We start from the raw sequence: 26,781 nt of genomic DNA, 5'->3' as shown, positions 1-26,781 counted from the left end.
CTGAGCCACTCAGGTGCCCCCCACTTCCACTTTGATATCCATACACCAGAACTGTCCTCTGGGAGATGGGGATCCTGCCTAGCACCCTAATGGGAAGTTTAATCATCAGATGAGAAAAAAAAAATGTCATCAGGTTTGTTGCTGTCTCCACATCTTGCTGATGGTGGCAGAACAATAATTTTGTGGAAATACTAAATACATTCCACACTCCTTAGAGAAGTTTTGTTTTCATTCACTAATATACCTCTGGCATCTGACACTGGGCTAGAAAATGATTTTTTCTTCTGTTTTTCTGTAACTCTAATCCACACAATATGCTTATCAGGTGTGAATGCTTCTGGGAAGGCTTTTTCAGCAAATGCAGTATGACATCAGTGTTACTAGCTAGTGGAGCGGTAGCTTCTCTAAGCTGTGGGTATTTGCTACCTAGAACAGCTGTAAGGATAGAGCACAATTTCAGTTTTTTAACTTTGAAAATCAAATTGAGAAAAATCAAGTTCAATCATCCCAAGCTATATATTTATGTATGACATAAATAGAGTCCCTTATGCAGCCTGGGGCTTTGGTGAATAAAGTTGCAGTCCCTTAGTTGTAGATTCTTGATTACAGATTGTTTTATAAACACAGCAGAAGTGAAACCTCTAATGCAGGCTGGCCTATCCGTGTTTGAAAATAAACTTACCAGGCATTAAAATGCCAGTGTTAGGATTACCTAACTAGAGAGTATTTGGAGAGAGAAACATTCTTTGGACTACCAGGAAATTTCTTCCCATACCTAGGTACATTATTTCTTTGATAGCTAGAAAATGTTCAGAATTTTTGCTCTCAACAATACACCTGCAGAATGTGTGTATCAGCCCAGTTAAACTCAGTATGCAATCTGTAGGTGTCAAGGGAAGTAATAAAAGATGTATTGCTACATGCCTCCATCTGTCAGTCTGTGAAATTGCGACATACTTCCTGATGAATTTTTTTGTCTCCTCCTATTTTGATGGGAATGAAAGTAGCCCATCTGAGAGAAGGCAATGAGCACAGTGATTCCAGGGCCTGCTTTTAGCTGCTGCTAAAACTTGGAATCTTCTAGCATGCCCATGTGGACACGAGAATGATGGCTGCTTCCTTTTATCTGAACTTAGAGCTCATTTCAAGGGAGGAGAATGGTGTGGTGAGATCTGGATAGCTCTAGGACGAACACATAACATTCACCACCGGGTGTGAGAAGAGAAACAGGACCATTTAGAAATTTGACAACAAGGGTCCATCACTGAAATGTCCATAAAGACTTGCTACATTTTTCAGCCTCTGTTGAAATGTAAAATAAGCACAGGAACTGTACTCTTCAGGATTCTCAGGATGAATTGTCATGGCCTTTAGTTTCTGTGGGAGGTACCATATAAACTGAAGTTCTTAGAGCTAATTATTTTTTTCTCAGTAATAGGCAAATTGCTTCAGCTTTCAAACCTCAGTGTTTTTCCCCCACTAAAAGGGGAGTAATAATTTCTACCACTAGGATTATTGAAAGGACTGAATAAGCTAAGTACCTGACACAGAGTTGGTACAAAATCAAATTTTTAGGGTATTAACTTCATCTGTAGAACTTTTTTTTTTTTTCCTTTAAACTCCTCATCTAGTTTATGCTGCCCTTTTCTGGTCTTGATGAAGTTTGGTTGGAAAGTATGTTAGTAGGAATAGAATTCTATTCCTACTTACTGGTTAAATGGATTCCCATACATGTAATATTTCAGAGCCAGCTTACCATTTCCATTGCTGTAAAGCAGTCCTAGCATCTTCAGACTTTATAATAAAGAACCCAATTCTCTGCATTTATGCTTGTATTTTTCTGGGTGTTTAAAGTGTTATTTCAGTGGCTTTTTATAACAAAACCTGTTTCAAAGTAAGTTCATGCTCATTTCACAGATATGATACTTGCCAGGTCACCAAAAAAAAGGCTTTGAAAAAGCTTTGTTCAAGCTTCTCAAGCTATGTGGTAACACAGCTAGGTCCAGAATGCAGGTTGGCCCTCTGCAATCCATTCTTATTGCCTCCATGCTTTTGGGTACCTTTCTAGGAATTCTGCTCGCTGTCACTTAGCATAGCTCTGGCAGAGTACCTTGTGCCTCCTTTAATGGATATAGTGTGGGAGCTGCTCAGTAGTCAGCATTCTACAAGGCCCCACTCAGCAAAAGTAAGTGTAGGGGTGACTCTGAATGTTCCAGAGGCAAAAGAGAATATTTGAGGGAGTTGAATAAACTTCTTAGTTGTTCCCAGAAACATTCTATGCCATGAGATCCTGGGAAGCTTTTTCAAATTCTTATTGGCCCCTAGATTTTGAGGTTCTCTGGATTTTCAGGTAAGGTGGAAATCTCACCCCATCCCAGACCATCTAGGTTATGTTTGCTCCAGATTGATGCTCCTTACCTTCCTCTTCCTTTGACAGTCTTAGTTCTTCTAGAAATGATGGAAATTTGCCAGAGATATCTCTGAGAACTTTGGTTGGTTTAGGATTCCTGCAGGTATGGCCTATATGGCATTTAACTGCGCGGGAGTGGTGCCCTTGGTTCTCTTTCTGGACTGTGGAGCTGAGAGTCTGTGAGGTGTAGGCTTTGCCAAATTCCCATTAACTTTTACTCTTTTGGGAAGCCTTTTATCATGTAAAAGAATATCTGTTATTACTTTTAATTTTATTTAATGTTTTTAAATTTTTTTATGATGTTAGTCACTGTACAGTACATCATTAGTTTTTGGTGGTGGTCCATGATTCATTGTTTGTGTATAATACCCAGTGCTCCATGCAATATGTGCCCTCCTTAATACCCATCACCAGACTAACCCAACCCCCGTCCTCCCTCCCCTCTAAAATCCTCAGTTTGTTTCCCAGATTTTAGGCTATTCGATTTAAAGTTTACTTTTCAAAGGCTTCAAATTCAACTGACAGATTTATTCATAAATTTAATAATTTTTTGCATAAAAAATAAGTGCAAAAGATTATTCCCTTGTAGTGTTTATATATTACATAAATTTGACAGGTCAAATCCTAACCTTTTTAAATTTAAGTAACCAAATTTCCTTGGAAATCTTAACATGATTATAGATTCAATATATATGGTTCTTTTTTTTTAATATATATGGTTCTTACAATTGTTGTAATTTTTTTAAGTATTTAATGTCCATAACTAGTTAATCAGGTATTAGCTTAGTACTTCATATTCTTCTGAATATTTCAAACACCTTCAAGAAACAACACATAAAGAGGTTCAATGTTTATGAAATACACTACTGCACCTTTATAAACATGATTTGTAATGGAGAAATTGTACTTCATTAATTGATGGGTAGATAAATAGAATCTACCCAACTGAGGGGGAATATTACTATATTGGCCAGAAGTTTATTTAGAAAAAATAATCAAAGAATTTCAAGACCATTCAGAGTAATAGAGTGTGGTTGTGCCTTTGAAGACTAAATGCACAGTTTCTGGGCAGGGGCTCCTAACTAAGGTCAGCTTTCATCTGTCGATCAGCTCTCTAAACGGTGTGCCCTTCACTGAGGCCCTAACTGCTCTTTATAGGTTTCATGAACAGTCTCACGTTAGTGGGGGTACTTATTACCAGACCCTGCGATTTTATTCACTTGTGTGTAATTCTTATGTGGCTTTTTGCATGAAAGCCTAGGCATGTGAATGGAATGTTGAAGCCCTTGTTTGAGTTGGACTTCCTTTCGCTTTTATAAATTGTATGTATCTCACTGACTCCAATTCTGCAGCCATCATATTGACAGTTTCCATTTAGCACTGGTGATCCTCCAAAGAAAAAAGTTTGTCATCACCCTGATATCTCATGTAGGAGATTAACTAGTTGCCCTGAAGGCACAATGTCAGTTACATTTTTCTTCAAATATATACTTTCCTCACTTGACAGTGTTTCTCTCATTTCTCTTTTGGTAATTATCTCAAGGTGATTGGTTTGGGAACTTACTCCCAGGAGACAGGTTCTTGGTATTTCCTTCCCTTCCTTTTTTTTTTCCAAGGGGGCTCAAGGTATATAACATCTCATCTCCAGTCTAACAAAATCAAAATAACTACCTTAAACTTGAGGGCAATGTTATTAATCCAGGACTTCACCATCTCTTCTTGGCATAGAGCTTAAGCCCAAGAGTGGCAGGTGCCATGAACCAAATCTACCCTATGTTTGGGAATATCCAATTTATATCATTCATTTTTTTTAAACAATTCTTTATTTGTCAGAGAGAGAGAGAGAGAGAGAGCGCACAAGCAGGGGGTGTGGCAGACAATGGGAGAAGCAGGCTCCCTACTGAACAAGGAGCCCCATACGAGACTCGATCCCAGGACCCCGGGATCATGACCTGAGCCAAAGGCACATGCTTAACTGACTGAGAGCCACCCAGGAGTCCCTATAACATTCATTCTTTTTTACCTACTTATTCAGCACTGTGGTAGGCACCATGGGAGGATTCAAAGATGTATAAACATAGATGTAGAAGTGATCCTGAGTATTCTGGAGGTAAAATAAGATACCAAAGTGGGTCTGAAATACTGAAGAAAAAAGCTGTTCCCAGAAACATTCTATTCTGTGGGATTCTGGGAAGCTCCTCAATTTTCAAGTCAGGTGGCTGTGCAGACATTACAGTGGTAGAGACCAGGTTGATGGAGACACCACTTATCAGTAAGGCCACTTCAGCTTTGGGAGTTTGTTATATATTTTACACTTTTTCTCCTAGTCTAAATAATTTTTCATTGTATGAATATAATTTATTTTGTTTATCCATTTGCTGGTTGATGGGACATTGGATAATTTTGAGTTTGGAGCTATTATGAATAATGCTGCTATGAACATTCGCTTTCGAGTCTTTGTGTAGATGTGCGTTTTCTTTTCTCTGTGATAAATATTTAGGAGTGAGATTATTGAGTTAATGGTAAGTATATGTTCAGCTTTTAAGAAACTGCCAAACTATTTTCCAAAGTGGCTGTGCAGTTTTATATTCCTACCAGCAAATATGTGAAGTAATGGTTTCTCTTCATCTTTACCAAAGCCTGCTATTGTCAGTCTTTTGGATAATAACTCTTCTAGCGGGTGTATAGTAGGATTTCAGTGTGATTTTAATTTGTATTTCCTTGATGGCTAATACTTTTGAGCATCATTTTAAGTGCTTATTCGGCATTCAGACATCATCTTTGTTGAAAGGCCTATTCAAATATTTTACTTATATTTTTTACTGCATTGTAAGTCTTTTTAAAAATATTCTATATATAAATCTTTTGTCAGAAAGGATTTACAAATATTTTCTCCCAGTTTGTGTCTTAGCTTTACTTTCTTACTAGTGTCTGCAGAGCCAAAGTTTTAAATTTTGATAAAACCCAATTTAACATCAATTTGTTCTTTACGGATTATGCTTTTGGTGTCATGTCTTAAGAACTCTTTGGCTAACTTAAGGTCACAAAGATTTTCTTTTAGGCTTTCTTCTAGAAATTTTATAGTTTCAGGTTTTATATTTAGAACTATGATCCATTTTGAGTTAATTTTTGTGTGTTAATTTATTATTCTAAGTCATACCGCAGATAATTAGTATGTTATTTTATAAAATCAATAGTCAGTGTTAAGAATTGTTTTTAAATTTGAGTCACTTTTGTATTGTAACTTTCATGTCCTTTCCAAGTAAAGAATATTCAGTCCTTATAGCGGGGCTGTGCTCTAGTAGTAGTCCTTGTAAAAACTCAAGCCTTTAGTGTTTGGGCTTCCATACATGATTTCTTTGAAGAAGGAAGTCTATAGCCATGAAAAAAAATTGAAACCACTGGTTCAGATGAAGTAAATTTTATGTACTGTGAAAAGAGGTCTGAGACCCATGGCGTTAATGCAGCGGCTATTACCTGTGTCTACCAGAGAGCATGACTATTGGGAGATATCTCTAGTGGCCTTAACTGGCTCCCCCATGAATATTCAGCTCCAAACTGTGAATATTAGTGACATCATTTCTAAATCTTAAAGTAGGGCTGAATCGACTTCCATTTAATAGAAAATATAAACATAATGAAAATTCTTCATTTCTTTTGATAAATTGTGGACAGTTGACATTGTTGCTTCACATCACAGTATCAGAATGTCACCATTCATTATTGACCCTCTATTCCCCTTTAAATGAAAATGGCACACTAGCTATTTATGATTAGAGGTTTCAAAGTTTAAAATCTTTCCTCGATCAAACTTTATTTTGATCTCAAACCTTGATACTGACCCTGAGTGTGGTATGATCATGCATGTTTTATATGCCTTAAATTTTCTGGAATTGACCCTTCCTGTAGCACAGTTGTAAGCACAACATTCTGTAATTTCTGAAATATATAGTGAACGCAGAGAGCTTCCTGAGTCAGTCAACAGGGAGATTCCTATTTATAAGCCCCTTTACATTATCTTTCACCTTTAGCCAACCCCAGGTGCTAACACACTGGGACCAAGCACATAAATTGGGATCACATCCCAGAAGATATTGAGCTCATATATCACCAGAGCTTATGTTCCTATTTGACCATGGGGCTTAAATTATTTTGGTAATAAACTTAGATTTTGTTTGATAATAAGTCAATATTTATCTAGAAGTCATTACTATCTATTTATTGGTGAACTGACACTGCCTCATTTTATTATTTCCTTTTCATACCTTAGTTGAAAGAGGTTAGCCAAGTTTCATGAGTGAGAGAGAACGAGTAATAAATCTTGCCTTCTATTTTACTAACCAAATGATATTTTGAGGTTAGAGTCTGTGGGTAAAAGGAGAGCAAGAATGTGGTAAGGAGAGAGAATAGAGTGTGTTTTTCCTTCAGTTTCCCTCAGTCTCTAACATCAGTTAGAGAATGTTCTCCACTGAGAAGTGAGTGGAGAACTTGGAAGCTGTAACCTGCTATAATATTTGTTGGTTGCATGTGTTTCTGCAGATCAGCTGCCTTGCGCCATCTGATTTTTTGGCTTCTCTAAGATAGAGGATATTATGTTTGCAAGTCTTCTGTGGTTCAGATGTTTTATCCAATACCATTAAACATAAAGAATGTTTCGCTCCTTCTAAATGTTATAATAGCATAATGCACTGAATAATATTTTGTACATAGTTTTTCAGATGCAAGCAGGGTTTTCCAACAGTACTTAATGCTGATGTGATTGGTGCCTGAAAAAGATGCCTTCTGCAGATTGATGGCTAACAACTCAGTTAAAGGGGAAGAGGGTTGTAATTATGCATATTTCCAGTAAGATAGTTATAATGATATACTTATAGACTACTGTTTTTAAAACATGCTTATTTTTACCCTTTTTAGCCTTTAATTTAAAATGATCTGACCAAAAAAAAAAAAAAAAAGAATAATCTGACTGAATGATTCCTTTGTTTGTGATACCCTCTTTTTGGTGGGGAGTAAAAGATTTAATCTTCTAAAACAGTTTACTTGATTTATGCCATAGGTAGTGACTAGCACAAAACAAATAAACAAGTCAGGCTGTGATGGTTGCATTCTCCTCAGCCAGTATCTGCAGCCCTGTTGAAAGAGGACTGTAGAGAGCAGTTGAAAGAGAAAGTTGTAAGAGAGCAGTTGAAAGAAAGTAAACATGAGCACCACTGACAGTGAGATTCTGAAATGAGATAAGACCTATCCTGTGGAGATTATCTCATCATGCAACAAGACTTATACAAGGCTACTAATAGTGGGCTTTATAACTTGGCTTCTTCTTACTAAGTACTTTATTCCCTTCCTGGGCAAGGCATTCTTATTTGTATATGAAATTTAATATTCCATTTAATTTTAAAATTTATTTCAATATTAGTAATCCACCCCCTTTTTAAAATTTGTACTGAAACTCTATCCCATGTCATTAGTTATGTTTCTATGGAATTTTGTTTCATGTTATGCTTTGTTTTTGTCTTTGTCTAAAGTTGAAAGAGTAAATATCTAACCAATGTCTACAGGCGGGTTCCCTCCAGGGGAAGTCTAATGAGGATGGGGAAGCAGTTGTGTTGGTGCTCAAGTCCCTTTTCTTGTCTAGGCATGAGGGGCTTATTTGGATGTGGAAGCCTGATGCTTCCCCAGGAGGCCCTTCTTGTAGAGGAGAAACTGCTGCAGGGCCAGGCCTTTGATTAGCTACATCTGGATAACTGCATAGGTGCATTATGGATTCCCTAGTCAAGGGGTATCTTACTCTTCAGTAAGTGGTAGCCTTACCATAAAAATGTATTTATAGGGGCGCCTGGGTGGCTCAGTGGGTTAAAGCCTCTGCCTTTATCAGCGGGGGGCCTGCTTCCTCCTCTCTCTCTGCCTGCCTCTCTGCCTACTTGTGATCTCTGCCTGTCAAATAAATAAATAAAATCTTAAAAAAAAAATTCTCTTATAGGGGCGCCTGGGTGGCTCACTGGTTTAAAGCCTCTGCCTTCCGCTCAGGTCATGATCCCGGGGTCCTGGGATCGAGCCCCACGTCGGGCTCTCTGCTCAGCAGGGAGCCTGCTTCTCCTCTCTCTCTGCCTGCCTCTCTGCCTACTTGTGATCTCTGTCTGTCAAATAAATAAATAAAATCTTTAAAAAAAAAATGTATTTATAGTCAGCTCCTGTTACATTCCAGCCATTGTGCTGGGCCCAGAAAACATGATGATGATAAGAAATAAAACTGAAATGGTTTTTGCTTTTAGCAAATTTACCATGTACAGGGAAAGAGTAACATACAACAGTCACACTAATAAAAATGTAGTTGAAATTGAAATGAGCCATGAGTTGATAGGAATATAATCCTATAAGAACATGTAACCAAAAATGCCTCATATGGATGAGCAATCAATAAGTAGACAAAGGACAGAGGTAGAGTATCCAAACAAAGCATGCACAAAAGCTGTCGCAGGAAGGAGGATGGTCTGCTCAAGTTGCTGAAAGAGGTAAATGCTGAGCCCAGAGAAGGAGGAAAGCACCAGACTAGGTTAGGTTTTGAAAAGTGTGTTATAGGGTTGGGTCTTTATTCTAAGAGTGGGGAGAAGCCATTGATGCTTTTAAGCAGAATTCAACATGAAGAAATTTGTTGTGAAGTATTTTCTTTGGCTTGAGTAGAGAAGATGAATTGGAGAGTGGGACATAGTAGATGCTGGGAAGCCACTTAGCAGAGCATTTCAGTGGATCAGGGGAGAAATGTTGCAGCGTGGACTAAGGAGCAGTGGAAGAACTGGAAAAGGACTCAAAGGTGACCTGATACTGGGACTGAGGAAGAAAAAAGTCATAGGTGATCCCCAGGGTTCTGGCTTGCTTAGCCAAATGGAAGGTCACATCCATCAATTAAGGAATGTTAGAAGAAGCCCAGGTTTTAGGGCCAAGATTATGAGTTCAAACCTGGCCATATTGGAGTTTTTTTCCTTCTTCCTTGCTTTTCCCATGTCGAACAGTTACTACATTTAGTGTCATCCCAAGACCCCTGGTTTGCAAAGCTTAGGTTTGAGTTTTTGTTGTTGTTGTTTGCTTCAGAATTGAAGGGATGCTGAGTGAAAAGTCCCCATGCCACAATGTGAGAACAGACATATTTCAGAAATGTCATGATCTGGCACTTCCATTTTCATCTCTGAAAGAACTTTCTGTAACACACACATACACACAAACATACAATTACCTCTCTCTCACCCATTTGATAAGACAGTGAATGTTTGCCCAAGTAATTCTTCAACACGACAACACCAAAATTGATGAGCCATACTTACCCTTTATGGAACTTCCATCTTGACACACAAACATTTAAATTGAGCATAACTGTGCATATATAGAATTTGTCCTCACTGTACAGTGCATCCTAACTTCTTTTAATCCATAGCTGTCTTCAGCACTCATTTACCTGATTTTGCTTCCCCAACCCTTGTTTTCTGGGCATGTAGCCTGGGTGATTCCTTCCCACTCTGGAACTTTCAGTTCCTTTTGCCTTCAGTGCCTGTGCCTCTTCTCCCCAGAGCTTCCACATTATGAACCAGGGTAAGGGTGATGCATCTGCTGTGTGCCCTGAGAAGAGCTCTCATTTACAAAGGAGATGGACGGTGTGGGCTTCCAGAATCTTGAACATCCCTCATTTTGGAAACTCATTTACCTTGCTTTAAAGGGAAAGGATCAGTGATTTACGTTAATAGAAAAAAATGTGTTTGGTTGGCAGTAGTAAGAATTAGCAGCTAATATTTAACAATCACATATACACAGTGTTTTGTGTTATGTACCCATGACTGACTAACATTCAAGAAATACAGAAGGCTATGAAAAGAAAAGTACAAGTCCCTGCAGTACCCCACATCTGGGTACAGCCCCATTTGCTGCTTTGTATATCCTCCTAGGATTTAAAAAATGAAGATACAAGGTTTATAAGTGCGTATGTCCATGCAGATTTTTGTTTGAGTGCACTAGGTACAATTTGACTTGCTAAAGCCAGGAGTTGGCATCCCATGTACTATTAACATTATTGCTAATTCGTTATTAGTGATGGGATGTTAAAACCATTTCCTAGAAAGCCATCCCCTTTTCTCTTCCTCTACTTCCATATATACTTTTTCCACCGTATCATTTCTGGGGTTTTACCCACACCTATTCCCCTCTTAGTTTAACCTATAAAAGCTGGGCTCAGCTGTTCTGGTGCTGGCATCCTATCCACTGACCCCCTCTTTAAGATGTCCATATACCCTGTAGTCCTCCTCCCTTTGGCATATTCTTGGTTCACAGTTGCCAGTACTTACAGATCTACATCAATTCAAAACTGTGGCTACATGTTTCAAGGAAAGTAACGAGGATGCTAACAAAACTTCATGTGTTTTTGGGGGGGAGATTGAAAAAAGACCTATCATAATTGAGATATTAATTGACTGATGACTCAGTGTTCGTTAAGCAAGTCAGATTTTTCAAGAATCAGACTTCAAATAAAGATTAATAACCAACATGAAAAGAACAAAGAGGTACCCATTTCAAAAGTTTGTTAACTCTCAGAAAGAGGGCACAACAGAATCCTCGATGGAATGCTGAACCAAGCATTCCAGGCTTGAGTGTGATCCGTCAAGCTAAATTCATTGCTCTTCTCTAATGTATTTTTAAGTCTTTGGATTAAAAGCTCTTGTTTGGATAAATCTGACAATAGTGTGTTATCTACATATCATTTTCATTCTTGTCTGGGAGCATAAAAACAGCAAAATTCTCCCTAATTTCACATTACGATTATTTTGATTTGACAGTCTTCTTGACAACACAAGAATGATTTGGGGAGTTTCTGAAATTTCTGACTTCCCTTTAAGGGTAATAGTGTTGAGTAAATATATTGATTCATTATCCTCTCCTCAGCCATCTTACTTATCTGTCTGCCATTTGTGGCAGACTAGTCTCTGCAGAAATAGGTTGGTAGTAATTACACACGTCCTGTTCTTCATAAGACAGTCTGTTATGAACATGATTGTTTAAGTTTATGCATTTGCATTAAATCTGAAAGGAAGGACATGTGAAATTAACAGATAGAAGAAGTGGCTTACGTGTAGATCGGGGTTGCTCACATTTTATTGCTGTGCTCCGGCACATTTGCAACTTTGAGGAAATTCTGAATTACTTCATTGCTACATACATATGCTTCAGGACTTGTCTGCTTCTGAACTTAGTATAATACGGGCTGACATTTTTTTTTTACAAATCCTGTTCTCACAAATCCTTTCATTTGCCTTCACCCCTTCCTATTTCTCCTGTTTAAACCTGTATGTGGATCCTCTCTCCAGATGTTGCTCATTTGCTCAAAATCTTGCACTGCTAGGCTGTAAAATGCAAAATTAAATTAAGTGATAGCCATCTCTTGGTGAGTTGCGACTCTATGAAAGTCGTTTCACTGTTCCGTCTTTCTCTTTAAAATGGGGACATTGTCCTAGGGGGATCTCTTACACCTCTTCTGACTCTGGCAGGGGAAAAAACAAATGGGTTATCCTGACTCATTTCTGACTGTAAGTATCAGAATGTGACCCTGGCATCTATGTCCACTCTTTGGCGCACACAGTCCCCATTCCGGATTCCAGGCCTTGATGACCATGTAAGGGGTCATTGTGAAGGAGCACATGCTGGGCCTGCTTGGCAGAAGCTGAGAGCTGGATGGTGGCTGTTGATCTGGGTACACAGCCACACACTGCAACATGGCATGACATTTATAAACTGCGACATCATTTGGTGACTAGACGACCAAGCTATTCTTAGGTCTCAGCCCAGGAGTAATTAATCCTTGACATATTTTTACACACCATGATGTCTTTCTGCAGTTGTACATTTTACCACAGAAGCTTTGTAAAAGCCATTTCTGCAGCAATAGGCTCTCCACACACCTGTCTCATCATTTCTAGGCTTTTTGCTTCATTCCCCTGGCAAGTTACACAGCTGGTTAGGTTAAAACAGAGCTCCTTGTGTGCCCCTCAGAGAACGAGGTTGTGCTTTATGAATAGGTTTCCTTGGGGTATTGATCCAGAAAGATGCTCAGTCTCTGTGACCATGGAAGAAGCCGATGTTGTAAAGAGCTGAAGGAGCATAGCCACCTAGTGACTGAGGTCAGTTCAAGAGAGGAAATAACTGTCCGTCTGTGCCTGATTCTTATTCCTATTCTTTGCGTACTCCACTCCCAGTACTTTGATAAAGGAGGACTGGCACATGAGAAGAGTTTGAGAAATTTAGGAACCTTAAGCCTAATCCACTGTAACTTCAGTGAGGCTTGGACAGGATGCTCAATGAGAGAATCTTAGCCAGGACTCTCTTGTCTAAAAGCTCTGCTAACCATTGGCACAGTTCAGGGCCTCTACATATGTAAGATAGGCTAAGCGGTAAGTCCCCTCCCACCACAGCCTTTAAACCACCCATTCCCTTCCCTGACTTTACTCTGTGACTCCCTCAAATTCCCACCCACTGCAGAAGTCTCCTGTATCATAGCTGTGGTGAGTGATCCTCAAGTCCATTGTTGAGGATTGAGTCATTCAGTCCTCAAGTCCATTGTTGAGTCACTTGTCACTACAAGTGACAGGGAGCTCACTACCAATCTGTTGCCGTAATTATTAGGAGGCATTGGCTTCTTTGCATGGAGCCTAAATGTTGCCTCTGAACCACCCAAAGAACCAGTCTTGTTCTTGACCTCTAGAACAAAACTGAATAAGCCCCTACTCACAGCTATTCACGTTTGTGAAGACACAGGCTCCTCCTGAGTCTTCTCAAATCCAAACCAAATTTTCCTCCTGCCTCACCTATTTGCTGTGGGAAGGAATGAATGATCTAATGAGAAAGTGGTTTTCAGAGTGCGCTTCCTTCAGGACACCCCTGAATATGAAATTTTTTTGGACAGTGTCCTACTCTTAGATGTGAGAACACTGTGCCTTAAAGCCAATCTGACCATGCAAGCATGACAACTCCTTGTTCTTTTCATCTAGCCAATGCAGCTAGGAGGAAGATTAAGTGAATTGCTTATACAGCTATTAAAAATCATGTTTTCATGGAACACTGCATCAAAAACTAATGATGTACTATATGGTGACTAACATAATAAAAAAAGATCATGTTTTCAAAGGATATTTAATGGTACAATATAATAAATAGAAAAATTGGTGTATTTAGTATGATCCCAATTATTTATAAAACTATAAATGTACAAAAGGAAAAATCCTTGAAGGAAATGCATTGAAATGTTACTAATTATCTCTAGAGAATGTAATCATAGGTGATTATGATTTTCAGTTTTATCACCTTCTTATAGTTTCCATATGAGCATGTTTTATTTTATTATTTTATTTTTTTTAAATAATTTTTTAAATTTATTTTCAGCATAACAGTATTCATTGTTTTTGTACCACACCCAGTGCTCCATGCAGTCTGTGCCCTCTCTAATACCCACCACCTGGTTCCCCCAACCTCCCACCCCCCCGACCTCTTCAAACCCTTCAGATTGTTTTTCAGAGTACATAGTCTCTCATTGTTCGCCTCCCCTTCCAATTTCCCCCAACTGCCTTCTCCTAACTCCCCATGTCCTCCAGCAGTTTTATTTTTATAATAAAATTATTTTTTAAAAAGATCTGAACCATTCTAAGAACTCTTTATTTTGTGACTCATTTTCCCTGGTTTTCTCTATCTGGATCCTTTCAGATTCTTGTGTCAAATTTTCATTTTAGTTCTCTTATCTCTTGAGGCATCTTGAAGCTCTCTGGAATATGATAACCACGTAGTGTGCTAATAATCATTCCGTTAAAGTACTTTGCACTGTAATTCTATGACAAAGGAGTTCTCACACCTACCTTCTTTATTTTTTATTTCAATGTCTGTATCTTCCACTAACAAGTTGCATGAAATAGAAAGCCACATCTGTTTTTCTTAGAATATAAGAAATGCTTGAAAATTAGGTGTTGAGTGAATGACTGCCCCACTTGTCCACTTACTGGCCTGGTTACCTGGGGCACATAATTGTGCTTCTTACCTAGATGGAAGATGACATCTGCTTACTGACCCTTAGATCCTTAGTTAGGATAACCTTGTCTGATCATCTTTTGTAGTAGGTTCTTGGCTTCTTAGTGCATCCTCGCCTCAGAATTTTAAATCTTAAGGTTCATCTGCTCCCAAGGTTTTCTGTCCTCTTGCTGTCATCCTCCAGATGTTCCTCATTGATATGAATTAAATCCAGTCATAGTTCACTTGAAACTCACCAGCTGCCAGTCACTTGTGCTGTGCTTTTCTCTTCCCCTCTCCTCTCCTTTTAAATATATTTTAGCTCTAATTCTCCCAACAATCCTTTAATGTCATATTATTATATGCATTTGATTGATGGGGAAACCAGTGCATCAAGAGTAGCGTGGGTCCATTCACTTCTTTGACTCCAGGCATGTGACCCCAGACCTTGGAAGCTGTGCTCTGTGCTGCGTCAGTTGCTTTGAAAAGTAGAACGTACACTGTGGAGCAGAATGTGAATCCACAGAGGCCAGCGCTGGCCAGGCACTGCTCTTCTGACTGCAAAGCCCCTATTATGGCAATGTGAGCACAAGAAAGTCTTCCTGTCCCATAATGCTTACCCCTATCTTTCTTTTCCTCCTCTTTTTCCAGCTTTTGGAACTGATATTTATTCTTATTTTTTTTTTAGAAGATTTTATTTATTTATTTGACAGATCATAAGTAGGCAGAGCAGCAGGCAGAGAGTGAAGGGGAAGCAGGCTCCCTGCTGAGCAGAGAGCCCCATGCAGGGCTTGATCCCAGGACCCTGAGATCATGACCTGAGCTGAAGGCAGAGGGTTAACCCCCTGAGCCACCCAGGTGCCCTGAGAACTGATATTTATTTTTAGAAACCATGACCGAGAAATTCACCTCAAGACTGTCTTTCTGTTTTGCGGCATAAATTTTTAATGACATAATAAAATATTTTGTTCCCTTCATGATTCTTAGCCTTTGCCACAACTATAAAAAGGGAGAAAAGATCTGCCCTATAGATGGCAATGTTTTCTCCTTATTTGAGTATGAAGAGTTCTAGTCCTGGTGTGCTTATGCCTTAGTGTCTGCAGGAAAAACAGGATGAAGATGCAGCCAGTCCAGAATGGTGTTGACTGTCCCTCCATGGTGGCAAGAACTTGATGTGTAGAGACAGCTATGCAAGCCTGGGCAAGGGAGTTGACACCAGTTACCTTAACCCTAACATGGAGGTAATACTAAATACCAGGACTATTGTTGAAAAAAAAACTTTTTTAAAGATTTTATTTATTTATTTGACAGAGAGAGAGATCGCAAGTAGGCAGAGAGACAGGCAGGGGCAGGGGGTGGGGGAAGCAGGCTCCCCACTGAGCAGAGAGCCCAATGCAGGACTCGATCCCAGGACCCTGAGATCATGACCTGAGCTGAAGGCAGAGGCTTAACCTGCTGAGCCACCCAGGTGCCCCAAAATTGTTGAAATACAATGTATAAAGCAGTTAGTATAGTGTCCAGCACATAATAAACACTCAAATAATAAACACTCAATAAACACTCAAGTAGTGATGTGACTGTGTTTCTGGTTGTTACTGGTGGTGGCGGTGGCTAGTAATTTCAGTTAACCCATTGGTTAGAAGTCCCTAAGCATAAGATTCCCAGTAACACGTTCAAATGATATATCCTCCAAAACTTTATTGAAAGAAGATCTAAGAAGTACTATAAAGCTTGAAACATGCAGATTCCCTTTTCCAAGAACTTTGTGTTTCTGGGCTTATTTCACACATCTTATTTCACCCACTTATTTTACCCATCCCCCACCCACTTCCCCTCTGGTCACCACCTGTTTGTTCTCTATAGTTAAGAGTCTGTTTTTTGGTTTATCTTTTTTCCTTTGTTTATTTGTTTTATTTCTTCAATTCCATATACAAATGAAATCATATGGTAATGTCTTTCTCTGTTTTTGTTTGTTTAGTTTTGTTTTTTTGCTCAGCATTATACTCTGTGGCTCCATCCATACTCATTAGAAGATGAACATGAAAGATTTCCTGTTTGGGTTCCTGGTGTGACAGGGCATTGGCCCTGCAGTCGTTGGTGATGTCCTTCCAGAACAATCTCTAGAGGTAGAGAAAGGAGTCAGGGCTACAGCTTCGTCCTCCTGACTTGGCCACCCCGCTCAGCATATTCACTGGGATTGCTTCACCAACTGTGGGTGCCCCAATAAAATCAAGCTCCTAGTGCCAAAGCCTCCAACAGTGATCCGCTAAAGTGCTGCTGGAGCTACCAGCTTGCTGCTCTGTCTGACATATGTCTTTAAGGATTACATAGCTGCTCTCACCACAGCTTACAAAGTGTTCACATTTACCTAGCCAAGGGAGTGCAGGAGAGTCCTGAATCAGGGCTCTTTGATTAATTGAGTTTATGTGGAGGGTGACTTAACTTTGAGGGAAAGACGTGAGGGATTTTGGTTAACCACTAGGAGAAAGTCCTTGATACAGTTGATGCCACAGAAGGGTGAGTCGTGGACAGAGTCCCTGCATTCCAGCCACCTACCTATTATTATATACGGTACCTCATATTGTAGATATTCATGGGAATATTTGAGTGCCCAACTGGACTTGAATTCCTTGAGAGAAAAGACTTTAGAAGGACTCTTTTTGTCTCTGTATTCCCGGGATGGAGCTCAGAACCAGGCACAGAGAAGAATATATGCCAGAGGGAGGGAGAAAAGGCTGGGCAGGGGGGGTGGGACTCTCTCAAAGGTGGGTAAGTGAATGAGTAAGTATGGTAAGTGAATGGTACGAGAATGAGTCTTTCAATTTCATTAATCCTCTCCACTACCAAGAATCCTTGTTAGCATTTCAGAGCTCTGCCATTAACTGCCTCTGCGTCCCTCTCTCATATGCCATTTCTGTTAGGTCAGCCCCTCACTGTCACCTCTGGTTCTAGTTAATGACTTTTCTTATGCCGTATCACTTAAAAGAACTAGAAAGATAATTTTCAAAACAAAATGCCTAACTTGGTATTTTCTGTGCCTTTTAAAGCCTTTGCTTGCCAGAATCTCATCTATTTTTAATAGTGTCACTTCTTTTAGAAATATATTATCTGAGGCTTAATGCTGTGGTAACATTTAGAAACATAAAACAACCTCTGTCTCTGGCACCTCAGTATTACTGGGCATGGTATCCACTCTTGGCTTTTGGCAAAAGGGTAAGTGTGTGCTAAACTTGGCCCTCAGGAATTCACCAAATATGTGTCAGTGTTGTTGTTTTTTTCTCTCTCTGTGGAGAAGACACTATGTTTTAGAAGACAGGTGTGGTTAAGTGTCAGGGCATTGGCAAAGGGTGACTGCTGGGAAAGAATCTAGCTGTTTGAGGGAATAATGAGGCATTGCCCCAGCTGAACAGAGACAACCAGAGCATCTTGGGGGTGGAGAAGGGATGTTTGTTTGTGCTTCCCTTACAAAAGAAAAAACTACTAAAAAGGAAAGCTGGACATCAGAATTGGAGTTTTCCCAGAATGAGAAGTGTCATTGTGGAGGCAGGTTGGTTTGAACCCATTATCCCCCAGGCTACAGTGACAGTGTTTTATAACTGGGACAGAGCACAGATAAGATACCTCAGTGCAGGGGTATTTCAGATTTTCTTTCATGTATGTTAGATATATCTCACTGTAGAAAAGCTACACGCAAAGGAAACAGCTTGGAATTAGTTTTTTCTTTATACGTAGAGGTATAGTGTATTCTGGAGATAATCTCAAGCAGCAATTATCAACATGGCCAAGCATCATATTGTTCAGGAGTACATTTAGCTAGGACCATACCTTAGATTGACTGAATCAGAATTTTCTGTGGTGGTTAAGATTTATTGCACTAGAGAAATGAGTCTGATGTTGAATTTTTCAAAGCTTAATGAAATTAACTTTATAAATAGTTTATGTACCTTTTTATCAACCTATTCCTGTTTTAAAACTCTTAAGAATATAGTCAGTAATTTGGACAAAGATTCATGGAGAAAAGTATATAATAGCATTATAGATGATAGGAGAAAATTGGAATGACCTATATATCTTACAATGGGAGAGTGGTTTAATTAATTGTGAAATAGCCATAATGTTGCATGTATTCACACAGTAAAATGGAGTTTTAAAAAGATAATTAATAACTAAGAGATACTCATAATTATAGGCGATAAATGGCAAGGTACAAAATCATAAATGTACACGAATGGACAAATATTATATGATTTCATTTATAATGAGGTACTTAGAAATAGTCAAGTTCATAGAGACAGGAAGTAGAGTGGAGGTTGCCAGGGGCTGGGGGTAGAGGGGAATGGGGAGTTTGTGTTTAATGGATATAGACTTTTAGTTTGGGATGATGAAACATTTCTGGAGAGGAGGGTGGTGATGGGTTGTACTACATTTTGAATGTACATAAAGCCACCAAAATGTGTATTTAACAATGATTAAAATAGTAAAATTTATGTGTATTTTACCACAATAAAAAGGAAGACTTCTTCCCTCCAAATGCTGTGGAAGGAGTGAAGGAGCAGGGCATGAGCTGCAATACTGAGCTCTTCACAAAAGGCAGCCTTGTCTGCCTCTTTGGAGAGCTCAGTTGTGCTCCATGTGAAAGAAAATAAAGTTTGTAGCTGTGAAAAAAATTATGTTATGTATAGGAAGGTCTTTTTTAAAAACACATAGAAGCATAGAGATAAAACCAAATGGTAAGAGTATTTACTTTTTAATCATTTTTTTCATTCCAGTATAGTTAATATACAGTGTTAAATTAGTTTCAGGTGTACAATATAGTGTGATTGAATTCTACACATTACTAAGTGCTTATCATGATAAGTATATTCTTAATCCCCTTCACTTATTTCACCCATCCCCCACCTGCCTCCCCTCTAGTCACCATCAGTTTGTTCTCTATAGTTAAGAGTATGTTTTTTGGTTTATCTTTTTTCCTTTGTTTATTGTTTATTTCTTAAATTCCACATATGAATGAAATCATACGGTTATGTCGTTCTCTATTGTTTTGTTTTGGTTTTGCTTAGCATTATACTCTCTGGCTCCATCCATGTTTTTGCAAATGGCAAGATTTAGTTCTTTTATATAGCTGAATAATATTCCATTGTAGGTATATTCTACTTTATCCATTCATCAGTAGTCAATGGGCACTTGGGCTTCTTCCATAATTTGGCTAGTATAAATAATGGTGCTGTAAACATCAAGGTACATACGTCCTTTTGAATTAGTGTTTACATATTCTTTGGATAAATCCCCAGTAATGGAATTACTGGATCATAGGGGAACAGTTCTATTTTTAACCTTGGAGGAATCTCCAAAGCCACCATGGCTGCACCAGTTTGCACCAACAGTATGTGAGAGTTCTTTTTTCTCCACATCATTGCCAACACTGGTTGTTACTCTTGTGTTTTGTATTTTAGCCATTCTGACAGAGTGGTAACAGCATTTACTTCTAGGTGATGAAAGTATGGGTTTTTTTTTTTCTATCTTTTAAAATTCTGTAATTTCCCCTACTGAATTTATAGTAGATGCTCAGAACAAAGAACTATTAAGAAAAATAATATTAAAATGTTTTCTATCTTTGTTATCTTCACATGAAGGGTAATATTAAATATGACTTCTATTTAACAAATAGTCCGGGATTTAACCCTTCCAAATATGGTTCATTCCTTCAAAAGAGTCCCCTTGAGAGACTACCATTGATCAAGATACTTGGTGACTCACCTTTTTGGCTTGGGGTGTATTCTTGTGGATATCCCTAAAGAGAGTACATCTTCAGATTGTGGTGTTTAATGAAAACTTGGGGACACTCACAAATGACCTAGAGCCAAGACTTGTGATTAGGAAGGTAGTCTATGAATATATTCTTTCTCTTTTTGAAAGATGGCTTTCCTCGTAAACACTTTGAATGAGGACTGGGTGCTCTGGGAAGCCCTCCAGTTTTATATTCCACCATTAAATGAAAGGTGTAATAATCTTTGCTTTGTGAGGAGAGGGATCTGCCATCATAAACAGCAGTTACTTACCATTTAGGGTTGTCAGCTGTAAGCAACAAAAAGTGACTGTAACTGATTGAAGCACTAAAGAAACTTAGTGGAAAGTTATCAGGAAATCCACAGACTCCAGGTATGCCAAAGAACAAGGTCAGAGAAATGACGAAAACAAGGCAGGCTGCTCAGTTGGAACATGGGCAGGACCAGGCCACAGACCCAGTCCAGGAAGGACACAACTGCTTCCCCTTGTGTGGTCAGCCTGGCCCTGGGCTCTGCCTTTGGTGCATGGGTGCTGCTGTTACCGCTGCCACTGCTACACTCTGAGAGTGTTCTCCTCTCTGTTGCTTCTCTGCGTCTCTGATCATAGGGTTTACATTCTGAGCAGGTGCAGCCAATTGGCCAGCCCCATCCATGTCTGCTGCCAGGGAAGCTGGGTAAGGGAGTATCTGGCATTTTCCAGTGTCTGTAATGGCCGGCCAGTTCTGCCTCCCACTGAGAATCCGAAGGGGAGATGAGGGTTCAGATGCTGGGCAGCCAAACAAATGATAGATAGCTAGTACAATTAGTACATGGCTATCAGTCAGTCTTGTTAATCCCTGCCAGAGTCCATTAATGAGCAGGTGATTATCCCTCAAAGTTCCAGCAGCTGCTGGTATCAGTTTGCTCCCCGTCACTTAAGCACTTTCCCCAAGGGGGACTGTCAGAAGTTCCAAACTATATGCTCATTAACTACTAGTTGTTCAAGTACCACATCTTCCTGTGCTACAGCTGGACTGACAGACAGGATTGCCTGCTCTGTGGTTTACACTTGTTAGGAGTAGAGGTGGGACTCGGTCAGGGGGAACATGGCAAAACGGGCAGCATTCAAGCACAGTCAGTTGTAGAGGTCCTTGCAGAGGCCCCAGTAAGAGTCCCAAGAATGTGGTGACTTCAGAATTCCAATAATCAGCCTGGTGGTCACGCTTTTCTCTGTAGTTGGTGGAGCAAGCATGGGAGTCAGCCCTGACTTTGGCAGCAGTGTGATATGACACTGTGCTCTCGCCTGGGTTGATGACCCATTCCAGTCCTTTCATCAGAGCCCTTTAATCATAGCCAGAAGCCTGCCCTTGACTGTGATTATGATTTCTGTCTTTAATTTTCACATCATCTATTTAGGACTCTAGCTACAGGCTTAGCGGCAGCTCCAGACAGCAGTGTCCCTGTGGACAGGGCTCTGGCAGGCTTTAAGGGAGTTCACACATCCCTGGAGGCAGTATGGCAAACAGTAAACAGCTATTTATGTCAGGTGAAGCCAAACTGCTTCTGAGGGTCTAGACAGCAACTGGGAAAAATGCATTAGTCAAGGTTTTAATGCATATAATTTTCCAGCAAAGGTGTTTACTTGCTCCAGCAACACACTAAGAACTGCATTAGGAAAGACTTCTTTAGCATTTTACATCCTTTACATCCTTTAATAGACCTCAAATACCAGAATGCTTTAAAAAAAAAAAATCACATGGGTCACATAGAGCTATGGGGAGAGGGAGGCTGGAATCTTCTTTTTGTATGTGTGCCTCAGTGGTTTGGACCACACTTTTTAAGGAGCTAAGTTCCTTGTGCACCGCCCAGAGAGATGTGAGCCAGCTGAAGGCCTTTAAGAGAGGGGGCAGACCATTCACTGGGGCTTTTCACAAACTAAATCCCCTCGTGATTTTATTTTTCAGACTTTTTATTTTTAAGAGAAACTTTTTTTAAAGAAATATGAAATCTTACTCAGATTATTCAGTCAGTAAATCTTAGTGATTTATCTCAGTGATCATGGCAACCAAAGCTCATACTCCACATGGATCTCCCTTAAAGGACCCTGAGGCACTCATACCATACAGATATGGGGTTCAGTGTGACAGGCCTCCAGGTGTGGACAAGATGCCCTCTGTCTCTAGCTTGGGGAGCTAGACATTTTTCACTCCTCCAGTGTCTCACACAGATGGTCAGTAATATATACTGGATTAATGATTGTGAGAATTTGAGAGACTCCTGCTTTGGAGGGACCAGGAAGACCTCAGTAGCAAACCTTTCAGCTTCTTTTCATCAGCCCACATGCTTCTACTTCCATTCCTGTTTGAATGCTTTTTACTCCATGTAGTCAATAGAAAGTTTCTGGCAAACTTAAAATTTAGAGACAGCTAGTGAGTTGATCATCTACAGAGGAAACTAGATTTCACAGAAATACATTTTTTTTATGTTTTACTATGAGCCGCCTTAAATCCATTTGGAAAGTAGCTGGGGTATAAAGAGCGAATAATACTAAATGAAGTTTTATGCAAATCAGAATAAAACTACTTCCAGCTAAGTGACCTGGCAGAGAATGAGAAGGTAGCCCTCAAGGCTAAGAGGGATGTCTCCTGATGGAGGATGAGAAAAGGAGAGTCACAGAACAATTTTGTGTTGTTATGTAGTTGGTTATTTTTCTTTTTTCTTCTTTACTATGAACAAAGAAAAAAAGAGTGCTGAAGGTAAGACTGAGAAAGCAAACTGAAGTGTCCTTCCTAGATTTTGACATGAAAGAGTATGAAGTGATTTTTTTGTGACTGATACAGAGCAAAGTTGGGTAGAAACTGAGCTGTAAGCTGCTCTGAGGTCAGGCACTGTCAATGCCAAATTAAGGCTCGTGAGTAAAGGGTAAATTGACAGTGAGACAGATATAAAACTGTATCTCAGACATTTCATTTTCAAACACCTTAAACAAAAAAAGAATTGCTTCTCACTTGGTAAAGTTGCATGTGTTTAGTTTATTAATAAAGCTATATTTTTATGATAAATTGCTCAAGTATCTTCATACTTTGCTTAGGCCACATTTCCAAGGCCATTGCCACACCTTTGATGATATGGTACTTAAAATTTCAGGTCCAGGATTTGTTTTGGAGAATTATTTTAAAGGTTAGACAATCTCTATCAAAGGTTAGATGTCTTAAAGTAAGGACCTGGGCCCCTGGGTGGCTCAGTGGGTTAAGCCGCTGCCTTCGGCTTGGGTCATGATCTCGGGGTCCTGGGATTGAGTCCTGCGTCAGGCTCTCTGCTCAGCAGGGAGCCTGCTTCCTCCTTTCTCTCTGCCTGCCTCTCTGCCTGCTTGTGATCTCTCTCTGTCAATAAATAAATAAATAAATAAATAGTAATTAAAAAAAAAAGTAAGGACCTAAGTCTCCTAAGAGTGCATCCTCTGTGTTCCCCCAAGGCCTTGAATTCCCTCTCTTGGAATTGAAGGGCCCAATAAATAGAATTATCTTGCCTAAGGAAAAGCAATAGAGAGAGACAATGGAGTCAGGATTTGGAGATTGAAAAGATCTTCTTCATTACTAACAAAGCAGATGTTGTAGTGTGTAGTTTATGTCTGTGGGCAAATAGGGTTCCTAATACTGGACCTGAGGATTAGACAGGCCTCCTAGTGACAAGGATACAGGATACCGCCAGCTCCTCTACAGGGAAGGAGCAAAGCAGAACTTGAGTTCTCTGTCCACAGGGTGGCTCCAAAGAGAAAGAGAACATGAGGAATAAAGCCAGTTACCAAACTTTACTGGCTCCCAGCCCCTGGGTATCTCAGCACATCTTTTTTACACAGTTCCATCTACAAAGTAACTTAGGTCTAAACAGGTTAAGAGTAGGAGTGGTAAACTTGGTGTCTGATGAGTGTCATTGTGTTTCCCCTGAAAATATCCCACAGAGCCCCTGCAAGTTTGCTAGGGTGCCTTAGGGCCCTGTGGTACATAGTTTGGAAAATGCCATCTCCTTCAGAACTCAGCAACAGTTGAATTCAGTCACTGCTTATTCTCTTGGAGGAGTGGATGAATGAGAGTGGTAAAGAAGCCAGGAACATTACCCCAGTGGAGCTCCTCCAAGTGGAAGAAAACTTTAGAAGAGGGAAGACACACACTCTCGTGTTGCCTCCCTGCTCCCTACTCCTATCCCCAAAGTTTCCAGATTTCAGCTAAGTTATCCGAGAGCTGACATAGTTTCCCAGCCTAGGAGACTGGATAGTATGTACAGAGAAGCTGTACGCTCCAGCATTCTTAGTACCAGGGACATCTTTGGAAGGGAAATGCCAAGTAAGATGATGACCCCAGGGGTATATATGGAATACATTTCTACAGCCCACCCTTTCGATTCTGCATGTCCAGAGGTCAAATAGCACAGAAGGCCAGGGAGAAACTTACTTTTATTTAACTAAATTAGATACAGACTGCCAATTCTTTTTTTTTTTTTTTAAGATTTATTTATTTATTTATTTGGCAGACAGAGATCACAAGTAGGCAGAGAGGCAGGCAGAGAGAGGGGGGGAAGCAGGCTCCCTGCTAAGCAGAGATCCCGATTCGGGGCTTGATCCCAGGATCCTGGGATCATGACCTGAGCAGAAGGCAGAGGCTTTAACCCACTGAGCCACCCAGGCACCCCCAGACTGTCAATTCTATGGAGGCTCTGTGCAAATTTTTCTTTGCCCATAGCTTTAAATGGAAGGGAGTCTGCAGTGAGCAAAATGCATAGCTGAGCCTCTCATGTATAGTACAAACGCGACAATAAAATGGCCACTCCTTTATAATACAGAATTTCTACTAATAATGAAAAGTAATAGATGGTGGATTTCTAGTCATAAACAACTAAATATTTCCTGTGTGTGCCTCTCATTTAAACCGTAGAGCCATACCCAGTCTGCATTTATAGCTTGATTGGTCAAGTGTGCATTTCCATCAGTCAGATTGGCCTCATCAGTAAAATACTGGTATTAGCAGAACACAAATTGCTAAATGTGCAAAAAATTTACCAAAGAGATCAAGTACTTAATTCATTTGTATTAAAATTTTACTATGTCATACCCAGTACATACAAATTTAAGGGTTTGCAAACTGTGTCTGTGAAAACATTTTATGAGACCTGTTACTGCCCTTACCCACCAAAAAATGAAGCACCTTTCAGGATGGACTACAGGGGCTTGGTCTAAACTACTCTCTTAGGCGGAGACACTGTTAGTAGAAGACATGAGATGAAAAGACTGGCTATGGGGGCACCTGGGTGGCTCAGTGGGTTAAAGCCTCTGCCTTCGGCTCAGGTCATGGTCCCAGGGTTCTGGGATCGAGCCCCGTGTTGGGCTCCCTGCTCAGCAGGGAGCCTGCTTCCTCCTCTCTCTCTGCCTGCCTCTGACTACTTGTGATCTCTGTCTGTCAAATAAAAAAAAAAAAAAAAAAAAAAGAAAAGACAGGCTATGGGTGCCACCCATGGATGCCCGTGGAAGGAAGAGGGGTGGTCATTTAATGGGCGGCTGGCAGAAGCAGGCCGCTCCAAGGAGGTGCAGGGATATTCTAAAGAGGCCTGCCAAACTGCACACACCCCTCCTAGCCTCACCTGCCAGGTTGCCGGTGCTTTTTGCTTTCCTTTTCCCTTGCTGTTTTGTCCCAGCCTGCTGGCTTAGACCTCACTCTATTCCTCTCCGGCCCCATTTCCACCTGTGTGTCCCAACTCTTACTCTCCTATTCAACTTTACTCCTCCAGAGATGCTGACAACCCCCCTGGAGGCTCAGTTTCCTTGTCAGTAAAATGGGGATAATTAATAATCTCTGCCTACTTCTTGGAGTGATTATTCGGGATCAGATGAGTTGTATGTTAAAGCAGTCGGTTAACTGAAAAATGCTATATAAATGTCAGGTGTTGTAAATCATGAGCTGGTCTCTTCTTTAGCTAAAGGAGTTTCCATGCATATTTTAGTTACCTTCTGAAAGAGTCTTTGTCAAGTAGCAAATGTAAATGCTGCTGTTTTTTTCCTGCTTGGCTTGTGGTAGCTCCTTTGCAACTTTATGATGTAGGCTAAATCTTTAAGTACTCCTTTGGCTCATATCTCTTCCCCTGAACACCCATGCAAGATCATAATCCATAAAACACAGAGGCAATAACTCCTTTTAATTGCCAGGAGTTCATCATTTGCGAAGTTCTAAATGCAGTCACTTAGACACTTGCCTTGAAAAGCCCGTCTCTATTTCTTCCACAGAGCCGAGACTGTGTGAAGCTGGGCCCTCCTGCTGAGGGAGAAGTTGTCCAAGTCAAGTGGCCTGATGGCAAACTCTATGGGGCAAAATATCTGGGATCAAATATTGCCCACATGTACCAGGTGAGTGCTGTCCCATGTGAGATGTTTGCTGAGATGAATAGGAGAAGCCAGAGGGCAGATGGATATCCACTGTGCTACTGATCAATAAGCCACACGAATTTGGAGCACCTCATATTTTATAAAGGAGGCAAAGATTTGGTGTCTAATGACCCAGACACTGGAGTTTTATTATCAAGTTCAAC

General features: G+C 40.0%; 1 protein-coding gene across 8 annotated transcripts in view; it reads left to right on the top strand.

Annotated features, from left to right (window-relative positions):
* KDM4C (lysine demethylase 4C) overlaps positions 1-26,781 on the top strand; it is a 391,065-nt gene that overhangs the window by 322,289 nt on the left and 41,995 nt on the right. For 7 of the 8 annotated variants that reach the window (XM_032845562.1, XM_032845566.1, XM_032845564.1 and 4 more), the window contains one exon: positions 26,480-26,599. In XM_032845562.1, the coding sequence (XP_032701453.1) occupies positions 26,480-26,599 (120 nt within the window). Of the gene's footprint in view, positions 1-15,534; positions 15,682-26,479; positions 26,600-26,781 lie in introns of those variants that run through there. The other variant, XR_004381223.1, reaches the window with a different exon arrangement.

Source organism: Lontra canadensis, unplaced genomic scaffold, assembly GCF_010015895.1.
Source record: "Lontra canadensis isolate GAN:19392208 unplaced genomic scaffold, GSC_riverotter_1.0 scaffold165, whole genome shotgun sequence".
NCBI lineage: Eukaryota > Metazoa > Chordata > Mammalia > Carnivora > Mustelidae > Lontra > Lontra canadensis.
Note: the sequence above shows the minus strand (reverse complement) of the source record. Positions and strands in the feature narration are given on the sequence as shown.